This window comes from Ambystoma mexicanum, chromosome 1p, assembly GCF_040938575.1.
Source record: "Ambystoma mexicanum isolate Mex_15411 chromosome 1p, UKY_AmexF1_1, whole genome shotgun sequence".
NCBI lineage: Eukaryota > Metazoa > Chordata > Amphibia > Caudata > Ambystomatidae > Ambystoma > Ambystoma mexicanum.
Window position 1 is genome coordinate 152,694,354 of NC_090921.1, and position 15,701 is coordinate 152,710,054.

Genomic DNA, 15,701 nt, shown 5'->3' on the forward strand with positions numbered 1-15,701 from the left:
TTGAAGGTTGCCATTTTCGGATTATAGCCCACTTTTGTGGCCTTTGACATCATGTGACAGCTAACAGCACCCACTGGCATCCTCCTGCAGGGAGTTCTTGTTTTGACATAAACTTTGCCTGTGTTTAGCAGGGTGTGCAGCTATTTTGTGGTTTATGAACCATGCGCAGTTTTGCAGATTTGGCGCACACAGGGGTTAATGCATCCATTTTTGGCAGCTTTCTTTCCCCATTGGCAAAGTGGTGTAATAGGGTGCATTGGCATGTGTTGAAATATCCCACAGTACGATCTTTGGGCCTGCCAGCCCTGGAAGAGGCCTGACTGCGCACAGACTCCGAGTCAGAGTCCTTCCCATCCTGCAGCCATTTGACCAGTCTCCGATGGCAATCCTTCCTCGTCTTAGTGGAGAAAGACTGGCAGATGGGGTACCACATCGTGGTCCAGGTGCATGCAGTAAATGCACTTCTGCTGGAGGTCCTCGAAGACGCATCTTGAACAAGCCTTATAGAGGCTCTTCTTCTCAGCCTCCGACATGGCACATAGACTAGGCCCAAAACCTGGTCTGTGGCCTCACACAACATAACAATCCGATGCTCGGTGGATTTGAGACCGGCAATGGATCTGTTTTGCCGGCAAGTCACAATGGTGACGGATCAAAGAAATTTGAAAACGAAAATATAAATAAATATGTAAAATGCTCGAGAAAGTCGACAAGCAAAACTTGAGGACTCCCAACACGAAAGCGTGTGGTAAAAATCTGAAGATGGCCACCAGGGGTGCAGCTAAAGAGAGCAAGTGTCATTGGATTGGGCAGTATGACCGAGAGTGAAAGCAATATGCTATGCAAGCGACAATGCAGTTTTTAGCTTAAAGCTAAACTGCTTTATTTTACCAAGGATTCCCAGCTTGACGACCGGGAATATTCATAGCATGTGAATCCATGTAAGACCAACAAAAGCAATTTCATGTTCTGCTAAGGTGTACATTTGGGATAGGATTATAGCCCATAGTCTTCATGTTCTACTGAATGTTTACATTGTGCTTAAATACTCTGGTGCATGTGCCCAAGCAGCTAACAAATTCGATTCCCATTTTTTAAATTTATGCCGCAAAATAATACTTAGTCTCATGTATCATCATCGTGTATACTTGTGTGACAGTCAAAGATGGATAAGTCTAGCCAGTGCTCCAGATAAGATGTTGAAGTAGGAGTATTTTACTCCCTATTTTTTAAAGTTGGGAGTAAAATTATTTTTTAGGGAGTAAAAATGTATGTCGAATTTCCAATTTGAGTATTTTATAAGTGAGTAAAAATAAGTTAAACAGAAAAAACGGAAATGTTTTTGTAATATGTATTTCTTTGCACCTAGTTATTCATGCACATTAAGTGACACAGGTTTACTTCTTACAATCAGGTGGTTAAAATAGTAGTTTCTTCCTGTGGTACTACGTGCACTACTGGCCCAAACATATCCATGGAGCTGTGAGGATGAAAGCAGGGGTGCACGATTCTACATGTCTTTTTGTTGGGAGTATTTTTACACCCTATTTAAATTTTTTGAAAGTATTTGCCAATGTTTAGGGAGTAAAAGTGGGCGATACACTCATTATCTGTAGGGCTGAGTCTAGCCTTGCAACTTGTAGACATGCAACAGATTAGAGACATCCATGTGCCTTCCATTCTGAAAGGGCACCTTGGAAACATCACACCATTGTCTGGACATTTTTGTAAAATGGTCATTTCTTGTGTCTAAGAGCAGGACTGGACAACAGAACTGTGCTCTTAAATGCAGAGCAAAGGTCTGCTGTGTATCATTGCTGAATCACTTCGACATGGTACGAATAGCCCACGCGACTGGTAAACGCAGTATGTTCATTTTCCTCTAATTGTGCTATTTGTACGTCTATAGTTCATGTGACGACTGTTCAGGTCCTTTTGACCTTTCAGCAGTTCAACAAAAAAAAAAAAAGAATGGCACTGATGGTGCATTATGTTAACATTGTTGTTAAGGTTTGACATCCACAAATTAATCCAAAATAAGAAAATAAAATCCTGCCATGCTACAAACGCATTTCATCGGGGAAACACAAAAGGGAAAGCTAAATGGATGCTATTATTGTGGAGATCAGGTACAATTCCTCACAATGTTCAAAGCAAGCACTCAGTAAGCTTGCTGTTGTGTTCTAAATTAGAACGTCGCTGCTTGCCACCTATGCACACTGTTTCAGTGCCTAGCTTGCTTGGTAAATGGTAAAGATACGGTGTAACTGAATGATAATGTAGTCATCAGCCATTGTTTCTAAGCATAGGCAAGTTACTCTAATCTTGGGTAAATGCACAGCAAGGCTTTGAGGTTTATGGAGAGACAATGGCAACGAACGGGTTCTGTAGCCTTGCATGTTGTTTGGCTTTCTTGATGGGTGGCATCTTATCGGTCATGGAATGTACCAGTCCAGGTGTGTTCCCTTGTCTTTTATCACCGTGGCTTTGATGAAGAGATCCCTTTAGCCATACATCAAAGGCATTTCTTTTAGACTTGAAGCCAATGGATAATGGACCATACCAAGAGCGGCACTAAGATGGAGAACACAATTAAAGAGTTCTCTCGTGTACATGTGTTGTGCTGCTGGGACTACCAAAGAAATAGGAGTACAATAGGCTGGCACCCAGTCCCTCCAAAGTTGCCAAAGGCAACAAAACCTAAATAAGGCCTTAATGGTCAGGGCCAGGTGTTCAGACAAACTTACAGTGAACCTTGCCTACCTGGGCAGCGAGGTCGGTCCTGTACTTCTCCAGCTCTTGCAGGACCCGGTGTCCTTGCTGAAAGTAGCAGAATTGAGCCTCCATGAAGCTGAGCATCTATGCAAGAGTTGGAGGCAAGGGTATTAATATCAGAGAGCAGTGAGAGCAAGGGTAAGAGATCAACCGCAAAGGAGGCGCGACAGCAGGGAGAGATCAAAGGTGAGCCATATCCGAACAGTGAAAATAGATGAAAGAAGGTGAAAACAGAAAGGGATCAAAAGTAGAGCAGGACTTGAGAGCAAAAAGAAATCCAAAAAGAAAAAGTTATAAAGCTACAGGAGATTAAAAGGGGAAGGAGGATAGCGAGCAGCAATAACAAAAGAGCAATGAGGGGAGTGAAACAGAACAAACATGGAGAACACAGAGATGAAAGGGGAAGAATATAAAGAGCATCAAAAAGGGATAGTGTCCAAAGTATTAAGAACAAAGGGGGAAATATCAGTCAACAGCAAGAACAAGGGTGCAAGTGCCATAAGTAATCAAGTGGGAAGAATACCGCAGAGCAACAAAATAAAGGGGCGGGGGGTCATAAGTAGTGAGAACAAAGAGGGGCAGTGAGATAGCAAAGGGGAGAATAATAGAAAACAGCCAGAACACAGGCAAGAAGGGTGCGAGGGGCATAAGCAATCAAAGTGAAATAAATCAAAGATGAAATGGAAGAATATTGCAGACCATCAAAACAAAGGGGCAGTGTCATAAGTAGTGAGAACAAAGGGGGCAGTGCGAAAGCAAAGGGGAGAATATTAGAAAACAGCCAGAACACAGGGGAGAAGGGTGTGAGGGCCATAATGGATCAAAGGGAGGCACAGAGAACAAGAGATATAGGAGCAGGGAGTGAGTGCAGTGATAGAACAAACTGAGGCACTAACTAACAATATCAAAAGGGAGTCAAAGGCTGTCACCGCTGTCAGCCCTCATCTGGGCATTCAAACCATCCTGTGCCCTGTGGATCCTCTTGCACTAAAACTAAACGCAATTAAGGACCCTGCACGCCTTACCTGCTCCGACCTCTCTGCACTTGTTAAACTCCCATTTGCTTCTTGAACCTTCGCAACCAGCTTAGAAATAGTTATTCTGTTACCAACCTTTAACAAAAGGTCCTCTGTTGACCCCAGTAGCACTGACAACTAGTGGCGTGTCGCGCTTCTCATTCACTATTGTAATGTCCGGGATCTTGTGGTCTTCCCAATCGCATCTCCAACTACCTGCAGACCGGTGCTCCCTGCGATCTACCTCAATCCTGATTCTGCATCAGCCAATCAATGGAAAAGGCAGTGGCCCATGCCTCCAACTTTGTAACTAATGCTCATCACTCAAAACTCTCCCTGATTATCAGCCTCCTCCATCTCTCAGCAGCAGCCTTCGAAACTTTAGACATGGCCTCCCCAACCCTGGCGTCAACAACTTGTGACCTAACAATCTAGGGACACTGAAAACATCCGTGGATTATCCCGAGACCACACAAGCTACACCTCAGATCAATGGGGACAGGATGTTGGAGAAAATCGAGAACTTCAAAAGAAATGGGAAGCCAGGAGCAGTGAAGTCGGAGAGGAAGAAGTCCAAAAGCTGTGATGTCGTCAAAAGTTGATCGGAAGTCAGAGAGCAGTGACTGATAAAGGGGCCAAGCACATAAGGAGCCAGGGGAAGGAAGGTCAGAGAGCAGCAGAGGGCCAAAGGGAGTAGATGTTTCAGTAGAGAGTGATAAGAGGTAAGGGAAGATCAAGCGAGAGCTCAAATAGGGCAGGAAACACAATCAAAGAAAAACAAGAGGCCAGGGGGAAATCTGAAAGAAGAGCGAGATCAAAGGTGGAGGGAAGTGATATGAACAGTAGGAAGAGACCAAAGGGGCAGTAGGAGAGCAACCAATTTGGCATATTCACACTAGGGGTGTACTGAACTTCGGCTTCAAGTAAGTATTCGGCCAAATTCCGGACGAAAAATAGCTATTCGGCTCCAGCAGAATACTTTTGTATTATCGTTTTAATGCAATGTAACAAGTCAGAGGCAAATATGGAGTGCAGATTGCATAAGGGATTACAAACAAACATTGTCTGAATGCATTCCTGATTAAATATGTGCTATATATGTTTGTATATTGGAGAGCAGTGATGGGGATGAGCGACAGGTGAGCATACTTTATGCCTATAGAGAAATTAATTCACAGGAGGTAGATGAGACCAGTAGGACCGAGTTATTCAGTTAGGTGTCCGGCACGTTAATATGCTCCCGTCTGAGAAGACTCTGAGTAATTTCATGTTGTGAAATCTTGTCAGATCCTTTTTGGGGCCAATCTGCTATATGGAGTATAGAGAGATAGATGTAAGGGTTCTGTATGGGACATAGTCAAAGAGCTATTCTATGTTGGTGAAATACGTAGAAGGGGAGGATGTTTTAAATCAGAGACTAGCCAATAGGTGGCTGCCTCATCTATGTCAATAAGTGATGGGGACGACATGTCAAGCAATGCAAGATGCGGCTGACATTTCTCAGGCCACACTGCTCTATTTGGCGAACTTGCTTATTGGCAACTCTCTCGAACAAAATTATAGGCTAGTCAGCCCCAACAGGAAATGTGTGAGAGAGTGCAGAGTGATGGAGAGCATTGCATCTGGTAGTTTTGTGGGATGGAGGGTTGCAGAGTTAGAGACATAGAAAAAGCCATAGAGCCTTGCATCCTGTAGTGAGCTGGGATAAGTAGACGTGGACCAAGATTTGGTGCAAATGAGCGACTGCTGAACAGGCAAGTGCCTCCTTTGAGCTTGTAGTGTTTGGGACGATATGCTCACATGTCAGTATTTAAACATAGGTGGGATTTGGAGTCCTCTTACCTCACGTTTACCCTGGACTTGTGTCCTGAATAAGCAAACAGGAACAACGTATACATTTCTATGTGAGCTGGAAGGAATATATGAATTTCTCTTTCCACCTAAACTACTGTGCAACTCAAAGTGATTGCAAAGTGTGTGATACACAAGGGCATTTGTAAATTCCATTATGCATTTTGTTCACTGCAACTTAGCACTTTACATTCCTGAAGCCTGCCACTACGAGTAATGGTTTTGCATATGCAACATCTTTCTGTTCATATGGTTCCTGTTTTTTATTATGTTCTTTTGTACATTGTGTGTATTAAATAGGGGTGAGATGCTGGTTAAAATAAAGATAAATAAAGGAAACATGGAAACACATTTAAAATAGTGCTTTCACTTTTTTAAAACCGTGCTTTTCAAGTTTGGAACATGATCCATTAAATGACAGAACTATTCGGTTTTGGCCAGATACTCACTATGCTATTCGGTATTCGGCCGAATACTCACTATACCATTCGGTATTCGGCCGAATACTCACCGTGCTATTCGATACACCCCTACTTCACACACCTTCAGAATAGAGAGTTGTGGATGGTTTACCCACAAGCATGGAAGTCTTATGGCTCATCCACCTCCAAACCCCATGGATCGCACCTGTCAAGCCTTCCACAATCAGGCTGTCTGCAGAGTGCCCTCCTCCCAGTCCCAAACAACTCGTAGTGTGTGGAAAGAGTGAGCTGGACTTACAAACTGCATGATCTCAAACTTCTTTTTCGACTGGATGGAGTTGATCTGAAATTAGAATGAAAAAAAATCATTAAAAACTCTGTGCACATACACCAACAGAGGTATTGCATAGCTGTTGCACAAGATATTTCTTCAGTGTGAGAACTTTGATAAGAGTCAAATGCTTAAATCTACTGCCACCTACTGGTTCAGAAGAGTAGGCTCTGTAAGAGACCAACATGGACTCCATGGAAGGTCCGATGATCGGCTAGAATGCTGGGACAGGTATAATGAAAGAGGGGATGTGCAAGAGGGCGGGTGCAAAGAATGGCATATGCCCCAATGTAATAATAAGACCAATTAAGCACCCAGAGAAATTCAGCCTGTAGTGTGTACAATTGTAATGGTCAATATCAGAGTGGATATGCGTGTTGGGTGGCAGGGAGGAGAAGTAAACACCAGGGACTGGCAAAAATACAAAGCAAGAAGAGGGTGGTTGGCAGAGATACACAACAAGAAGAGGAGGGTTGGCAGGGATAAACAGCAAGGAGTAAGAAGAGGGTTGACAGAGACACAGCAGGGAGTAAGAGGAGGGTCAGTAGGGATATACAGGAAGAAGAGGAGGGATGGCAGGGATTAAGGGGATGTTGGCAGGGATACACAGGAAGAAGAGGAGGGATGGCAGGGATATGCAGCAGCGATTAAGGGAGAGGGTTGGCAGGGATACATAGAAGGGCAGGGAGCAAGAGAAGGGTTGGTGGGAATATGCAGAAGGGAGTAAGGGACAGAGTTGGTGGGGATATGGGTCAGGGAGCAAGATGAGGGTTGGCAGGGATGCACAGGAAGAAGTGAGCCAAAGAAGGGTTGGCAGGGACACACAGCAGAGTAGGGACCAAGAGGTTTGGCAGGGGTACACCGGAATGAGTAAGAGGAGGGTTGGCAGGGACACACAGGAGGGAGTAAGAGCAGGTTTGGCTGGGATAGGCAGTAGGGCAGGGAGTAAGAGGAAGGTTGGCTGGGATAGGCAATAGGGCAAGGAGTAAGAGAAGGGTTGGCGGGATACGCATTAGGGTAGGGAGTAAGGTGAGGGTTGGCGGGGATATACAGCAAGGAGTAAGACAACTGGTGCCTGGAAGCATTTGCGTAATAGCACCATAGCAAATGTCCAATACATAAATGAATAAGAGGAGAGTTGGCAGCGATACCCAGCAGGGAGTAAGGGGATGGTTGCACAGGGGGTGTCCAGTCATAATATCGAATACAAAATTTCGAATGGCAAAAAAGTCGAATCAAAAATGTCGAAAAAAAAATGTCGAAAAAAAAAATGTCGAATTATTATTTTTTCGATATTTAGGTAAAATAGGTAAAAAGAAAAAAAAAAGAAAAAACGGGGGTTGGGGGGGAACCCCCCCATTTCGAAAAAAAACGTCATAAAAAATAAACTCGACATTATTTTTTTCGACTTTCGAAATTTTTGATTTCGAAATTATGACTATAAACCGTTGCAGGGATATACAGCAGGGAGTAAGAGGAGGGTTGGCTGGGATACACAGTAGTGAAAATGAGGAGGGTTGGCAGGGGTACAGACCTGGGAATAAGAGGAGGGTTGGCAGGTGACATAGCAGGGAGTAAGAGGAAGGTTGGCAGGGGTACACTGCAGGGAGTAAGAGGAGGGTTGGCAGGGGTACAGAGCTGGGAGTAAGAGGAGGGTTGGCTGGGATACACAGCAGAGAGTAAGAGGAGGGTTGGCAGGGATACGCAGTAGGGCAACGGGAGGGTTGGCAGGAATACACAGCAGGGAGTGGGTTGACAGGGATACACCACAGGGTAAGGAGCAAGAGGGTGGTGGCAGGGGTACACAGCACTGAGTAAGAGGAGAGTTAGCAGGCGTACACAGCAGGGAGTAAGAGGGTGGCAGGGGTACACAGCACTGAGTAAGAGGAGGGATGGCAGGGGTACACAGTAATGAGTAAGAGGAGGGTTGGCAGGGGTACACAGCCAGGAGTAAGAGGGTTGGCAGGGGTACAGAGCCGGGAGTAAGAGGAGAGTTGGCAGGTGTAGACAGCAGGGAGTAAGAGGGTGGCAGGGGTACACAGCATTGATTAAGGGGGTGGCAGGGGTACACAACACTGAGTAAGAGGAGGGTTAGCAGGGGTACACAGCACTAAGAGGAAGGTTGGCAGGGGTACACAGCCGGGAGTAAGAGGAGGGTTGGCAGGGGTACACAACCGGGAGTAAGAGGAGGGTTGGCAGGGGAACATAGCAGGGAGGAGGGTTGGCAAGGGTACACAGCATTGTGTTAGGGGGAGCGTTTACAGGAATACACTGCAGAGAGTAAGGGGATTTTTGCAGAATATACAGCAAGGAGTAAGATGAAGGTTGGCAGGGGTACACTGCTGGGAGTAAGAGGAGGGTTGGCAGGTGCACACAGCAGGGAGTAAGAGGAGGGTTGGCAGGGGTACACAGCCGGGAGTAAGAGGACGGTTGGCAGGGGTACACAGCAGGGAGTAAGAGGGCGTCACAGTTACACAGCATTGAGTAAGAGGAGGGTTGGCAGGGGTACACAGCACTGAGTAAGAGGAGGGTTGGCAGGGGTACACAACACTGAGTAAGAGGAGGGTTGGCAGGGGTACACAGCAGGGAGTAAGAGGGCGTCAGGGTTACACAGCATTGAGTAAGAGGAGGGTTGGCAAGGGTACACAGCACTGAGTAAGAGGAGGGTTGGCAGGGGTACACAGCAGGGAGTAAGAGGGTGTCGGGGTTACACAGCATTGAGTAAGAGGGGGGTTGGCAGGGGTACACAACCGGGAGTAAGAGGAGGGTTGGCAGGGGAACATAGCAGGGAGGAGGGTTGGCAAGGGTACACAGCATTGTGTTGGGGGAGCGTTTACAGGAAAACACTGCCGAGAGTAAGGGGATGTTTGCGGAATATACAGCAGGGAGTAAGATGAAGGTTGGCAGGGGTACACTGCTGGGAGTAAGAGGGGGGTTGGCAGGGGTACACAGCATTGAGTAAGAGGAGGGTTGGCAGGGATACGCAGTAGGGCAACGGGAGGGTTGGCAGGAATACACAGCAGGGAGTGGGTTGACAGGGATACACCACAGGGTAAGGAGCAAGAGGGTGGTGGCAGGGGTACACAGCACTGAGTAAGAGGAGGGATGGCAGGGGTACACAGTAATGAGTAAGAGGAGGGTTGGCAGGGGTACACAGCCAGGAGTAAGAGGAGAGTTGGCAGGGGTACACAGCCAGGAGTAAGAGGAGAGTTGGCAGGTGTAGACAGCAGGGAGTAAGAGGGTGGCAGGGGTACACAGCATTGATTAAGGGGGTGGCAGGGGTACACAACACTAAGAGGAAGGTTGGCAGGGGTACACAGCCGGGAGTAAGAAGAGGGTTGGCAGGGGAACATAGCATGGAGGAGGGTTGGCAAGGGTACACAGCATTGTGTTAGGGGGAGCGTTTACAGGAAAACACTGCAGAGAGTAAGGGGATGTTTGCGGAATATACAGCAGGGAGTAAGATGAAGGTTGGCAGGGGTACACTGCTGGGAGTAAGAGGGGGGTTGGCATGTGACACAGCAGGGAGTAAGAGGGTGGCAGTGGTACACAGCATTGAGTAAGAGGAGGGTTGGCAGGGGCACACAGCAGGGAGCAAGATTAAGGTTGGCAGGGATGCATAGAAGGGAGCGGGGGGGGGCGTTGACAGGAATACACTGCAGAGAATAAGGGGATGGTTGCGGGATATACAGCAGGGAGTAAGCAGAAGGTTGGAAGGGGTACACAGCAGGGAGTAAGAGGTGGTGTTGGCAGAGGCACACAGCAGGGAGTAAGAGGAGGGTTGGCAGGGTCACACAGCAGGGAGTAAGAGGGTTGGCAGGGGCACAGCAGGCAGTAAGAGGAGGGATGGCAGGGGCACACAGCAGGGGGTGTTGGCAGAGGCACACAGCAGGGAGTAAGAGGAGGTGTTGGCAGGGGTACACAGCAGGGAATAAGAGGAGGGTTGGCAGGGGCACACAGCAGGGAGTAAGAGGAGGTGTTGGCAGGGGTACACTGCAGGGAGTAAGAGGAAGGTTGGCAGGGATACACTGCAGGGAGTAAGAGGAGGGTTGGCAGGAGCACACAGCAGGGAGTAAGAGGAGGTGTTGGCAGGGGTACACAGCAGGGAATAAGAGGAGGGTTGGCAGGGGTACACTGCTGGGAGTAAGAGGGGGGTTGGCATGTGACACAGCAGGGAGTAAGAGGGTGGCAGTGGTACACAGCATTGAGTAAGAGGAGGGTTGGCAGGGGCACACAGCAGGGAGCAAGATTAAGGTTGGCAGGGATGCATAGAAGGGAGCGGGGGGGGGCGTTGACAGGAATACACTGCAGAGAATAAGGGGATGGTTGCGGGATATACAGCAGGGAGTAAGCAGAAGGTTGGAAGGGGTACACAGCAGGGAGTAAGAGGTGGTGTTGGCAGAGGCACACAGCAGGGAGTAAGAGGAGGGTTGGCAGGGTCACACAGCAGGGAGTAAGAGGGTTGGCAGGGGCACAGCAGGCAGTAAGAGGAGGGATGGCAGGGGCACACAGCAGGGGGTGTTGGCAGAGGCACACAGCAGGGAGTAAGAGGAGGTGTTGGCAGGGGTACACAGCAGGGAATAAGAGGAGGGTTGGCAGGGGCACACAGCAGGGAGTAAGAGGAGGTGTTGGCAGGGGTACACTGCAGGGAGTAAGAGGAAGGTTGGCAGGGATACACTGCAGGGAGTAAGAGGAGGGTTGGCAGGAGCACACAGCAGGGAGTAAGAGGAGGTGTTGGCAGGGGTACACAGCAGGGAATAAGAGGAGGGTTGGCAGGGGTACACAGCAGGGAGTAAGAGGGCGTCACAGTTACACAGCATTGAGTAAGAGGAGGGTTGGCAGGGGTACACAGCACTGAGTAAGAGGAGGGTTGGCAGGGGTACACAACACTGAGTAAGAGGAGGGTTGGCAGGGGTACACAGCAGGGAGTAAGAGGGTGTCAGGGTTACACAGCATTGAGTAAGAGGAGGGTTGGCAAGGGTACACAGCACTGAGTAAGAGGAGGGTTGGCAGGGGTACACAACATTGAGTAAGAGGAGGGTTGGCAGGGGTACACAGCAGGGAGTAAGAGGGTGGCAGTGGTACACAGCATTAAGAGGAGGGTTGGCAGGGGCACACAGCAGGGAGCAAGATTAAGGTTGGCAGGGATGCATAGAAGGGAGCGGGGGGGCGTTGACAGGAATACACTGCAGAGAATAAGGGGATGGTTGCGGGATATACAGCAGGGAGTAAGCAGAAGGTTGGAAGGGGTACACAGCAGGGAGTAAGAGGTGGTGTTGGCAGAGGCACACAGCAGGGAGTAAGAGGAGGGTTGGCAGGGGCACACAGCAGGGAGTAAGAGGGTTGGCAGGGGCACAGCAGGCAGTAAGAGGAGGGATGGCAGGGGCACACAGCAGGGGGTGTTGGCAGAGGCACACAGCAGGGAGTAAGAGGAGGTGTTGGCAGGGGTACACAGCAGGGAGTAAGAGGAGGTGTTGGCAGAGGCACACAGCAGGGAGTAAGAGGGGGTTGGCAGGGACACACAGCAGGGAGTAAGAGGAGTTGTTGGCAGAGGCACACAGCAGGGAGTAAGAGGAGGGTTGGCAGGGGCACACAGCAGGGAGTAAGAGGAGGTGTCGGCAGGGGTACACAGCAGAGAGTAAGGAGGGCAGGCAGGGGCACACAGGAGGGAGTAAGAGGAGGGTTGGCAGGGGCAGGGCACACAGGAGGGAGTAAGAGGAGGGTTGGCAGGGGCAGGGCACACAGGAGGGAGTAAGAGGAGGGTTGGCAGGAGCACAGCAGGGAGTAAGGAGGTGTTGGCAGGGGTACATAGCAATGAATAAGAGGAGGGTTGGCAGGGGAACACAGCAGGGAGTAAGAGGAGGTGTTGGCAGAGGCACAGCAGGGAGAAAGAGGAGGTGTTGGCAGAGGCACACAGTAGGGAGTAAGAGGAGGTGTTGGCAGAGGCACACAGTAGGGAGTAAGAGGAGGTGCTGGCAGGGGCACACAGCAGAGAGTAAGGGGACGGTTGCCGGGATATACAGCAGGGAGTAAGAGGAGGGTCGGCAGGGGTACACTGCAGGGAGTAAGAGGAAGGTGGGCAGGGATACACTGCAGGGAGTAAGAGGAGGGTTGGCAGGAGCACACAGCAGGGAGTAAGAGGAGGTGTTGGCAGGAGCACACAGCAGGGAGTAAGAGGAGGTGTTGGCAGGGGTACACAGCAGGGAATAAGAGGAGGGTTGGCAGGGGCACACAGCAGGGAGTAAGAGGAGGTGTTGGCAGAGGCACAGCAGGGAGTAAGAGGAGGTGCTGGCAGGGGCACACAGCACAGAGTAAGGGGACGGTTGCGGGGATATACAGCAGGGAGTAAGAGAAGGGTTGGCAGGGGTACACTGCAGGGAGTAAGAGGAAGATTGGCAGGGGTACACTGCAGGGAGTGAGAGAAGGGTTGGCAGGGGTACACTGCAGGGAGTAAGAGGAAGATTGGCAGGTGACACAGCAGGGAGTAAGAGGAGGGTTGGCAGGTGACACAGCAGGGAGTAAGAGGAGGGTTGGCAGGGGTACACAGCAGGAATTTAGAGGAGGGTTGGCAGGGGTACACAGCAGGGAGTAAGAGGATGTTTGGCAGGGAGTAAGGGGGAGCGTTGACAGGAATGCACAGCAGAGAGGAAGGGGATGGTTGCGGGGATATACAGCAAGGAGTAAGCAGGCCGGTTTACAGGAAGGGCAGGCAGGGCGGAGAGGTGGGATGCAGGATCTACCCAAGTGTGGAAGGCTGGCTAAAATACACAGCCAGGGTTAGTGGTGGGTCGCCCGCCAGGACGAGAGCAGAAAGGTACAGGGCATATACACACACGGCTGCATCGGGGCCTCTCAATTGAAATTGGCCCCGACATCTGTAGAGGGGAGCTGCGAAACTGAGAAGAGAACTTAATCGCTTTTCATAATAGTCATTTGGGCTTTCAGCTACCCGCTGGCTGGCTTTCAGCTACCCGCTGTAGGCCCTCAGCTGCCTGCTGGCTACACGCTGGCTGGCTTTCAGCTGCCCGCTAGCTGGCTTTCAGCTGCCCATTGTAGGCTCTCAGTGACCCGCTGGCTAGCTTTCAGCTGCCATCTGTAGGCTTTCAGCTACCTGCTGGCTGGCTATCAGCTGTCCTCTGTAGGCTTTCAGCCACCCGCTGGCTACACGCTGGCTGGCTTTCAGCTACCCGCTGGCTGGAACTCAGCTGCCCGCTGGCGGGATCACAGCTGCCCGCTGCAGGCTTTCAGCTGCCCGCTGGCTGGCTCTCAGCTGCCCGCTGGCTGGCTCTCAGCTGCCCGCTGGCTGGCTTTCAGCTACCCGCTGTAGACTCTCAGCTGCCCTTTGGCTGGCTTTCAGCTAACCGCTGTAGGCTTTCAGCTGCCGCTGGATGGCTGGCTTTCAGATGCCCGCTGGCTGGCTTTCAGTGGCCCGCTGGCTGGCTTTCAGATGCCCGCTGGCTGGCTTTCAGATGCCCGCTGGCTCTCAGCTGCCCGCTGTAGGCTCTCAGCTGCCCTTTGGCTGGCTTTCAGCTACCCGCTGTAGGCTCTCAGCTACCCGCTGGCTGGCTTTCAGCTACTCGCTCGCTGGCTGGCTTTCAGCTACTCGCTGGCTGGTTCTTAGCTGCCCGCTGCAGGCTCTCTGCTGCCCGCTGGCTGGCTTTCAGCTACCCACTGTAGGCTTTCAGCTGCCTGCTGGCTGGCTTTCAGCTACCTGCTGTAGGCTCTCAGCTGCCCGCTGTAGGCTCTCAGCTGTCCACTGGCTGGCTCTCAGCTACCCGCTGGCTGGCTTTCAGCTGCCTGGCTGGCTTTCAGCTACCCGCTGTAGGCTCTCTGCTGCCCGCTGTATGCTCTCAGCTGCCCGCTGGCTGGATTTCAGCTACCTGCTGTAGGCTCTCAGCTACCCACTGGCTGGCTCTCAGCTGGCCGCTGGCTGGCTGGCTTTCAGATGCCCGCTGGCTGGCTTTCAGCTACCCGCTGGCTGGCTCACAGCGGCCCACTGGCTGCCTTTCAGCTACCTGCTGTAGGCTCTCAGCTGCCCACTGGCTGGCTCTCAGCTACCCACTGGCTGGCTCTCAGCTGCCCGCTGTATGCTCTCAGCTACCCACTGTAGGCTTTCAGCTGCCCGATGGTTGGCTTTCAGCTACCTGCTGTAGGCTCTCAGCTGCCCGCTGTAGGCTCTCAGCTGCCCACAGGCTGGCTCTCAGCTACCTGCTGGCTGGCTTTCAGCTGCCTGGCTGGCTTTCAGCTACCCGCTGTAGGCTCTCAGCTGCCCTCTGGCTGGCTTTCAGCTACTTGGCTAGATTTCAGCTACCCGCTGTAGGCTCTCTGCTGCCCGCTGTATGCTCTCAGCTGCCCGCTGGCTGGCTTTCAGCTACCTGCTGTAGGCTCTCAGCTACCTGCTGGCTGGCTCTCAGCTGCCCGCTGGCTGGCTTTCAGCTACCTGCTGTAGGCTCTCAGCTACCTGCTGGCTGGCTCTCAGCTGCCCGCTGGCTAGCTGGCTTTCAGATGCCCGCTGGCTGGCTCACAGCGGCCCACTGGCTGCCTTTCAGCTACCTGCTGTAGGCTCTCAGCTGCCTATTGGCTGGCTCTCAGCTACCTGCTGGCTGACTCTCTGCTGCCCGCTGTATGCTCTCAGCTACCCACTGTACGCTTTCAGCTGCCCGATGGTTGGCTTTCAGCTACCTGCTGTAGGCTCTCTGCTGCCCGCTGTATGCTTTCAGCTACCCGTTGTAGGCTCTCAGCTACCCACCGGCTGGCTTTCAGCTGTCTGGCTTTCAGCTACCCGCTGTAGGCTCTCTGCTGCCCGCTGCAGGCTCTCAGCTGCCCGATGGCTGGCTTTCAGCTACCCACTGTAGACTCTGCTACCCGCTGTAGGCTCTCTGCTACCCGCTGTAGGCTCTCAGCTGCCCATTGGCTGGCTCTCAGCGGCCCGCTGGCTGGCTTTCAGATGCCCGCTGGCTGGCTGGCTCGCAGCGGCCCACTGGCTGGCTTTCAGTCGAATAGACCTGCAGCATGATACTCCATAGCTCCTCACCTTCTCCCTTCATTTTCTGGTTCTTGGGTTTTGCCGCAGAATGAAGATAGAAGGTGGGGTTGATTACATGCACACGTTCACTAAGGAAGCACCGTTCCTCACGTGCTGAAGCTTAGTCCCTTTACACGTGCATTCACTGCCCAGAGACGGACCTCTCCTAAAGGCGCGCAATAATCGCAGACACTTCACACCCGGAAATGCGTGCGGATGAAGGGGCTGCACGGCTGCAGCGGCCAGCGGAACTGCCATCACCCATGTTTCACAGAGCGCAT

General features: G+C 51.1%; 1 protein-coding gene across 4 annotated transcripts in view; it reads right to left on the reverse strand.

Annotated features, from left to right (window-relative positions):
• ACAP1 (ArfGAP with coiled-coil, ankyrin repeat and PH domains 1) overlaps positions 1–15,701 on the reverse strand; it is a 671,900-nt gene that overhangs the window by 268,288 nt on the left and 387,911 nt on the right. For all 4 annotated transcript variants that reach the window (XM_069645604.1, XM_069645612.1, XM_069645621.1 and 1 more), the window contains 2 exons: positions 6,363–6,407; positions 2,764–2,859 (listed from right to left, as the gene is read on the reverse strand). In XM_069645604.1, coding sequence (XP_069501705.1) covers positions 2,764–2,859; positions 6,363–6,407 — 141 coding nt within the window. The remainder of the gene's footprint in view (positions 1–2,763; positions 2,860–6,362; positions 6,408–15,701) is intronic.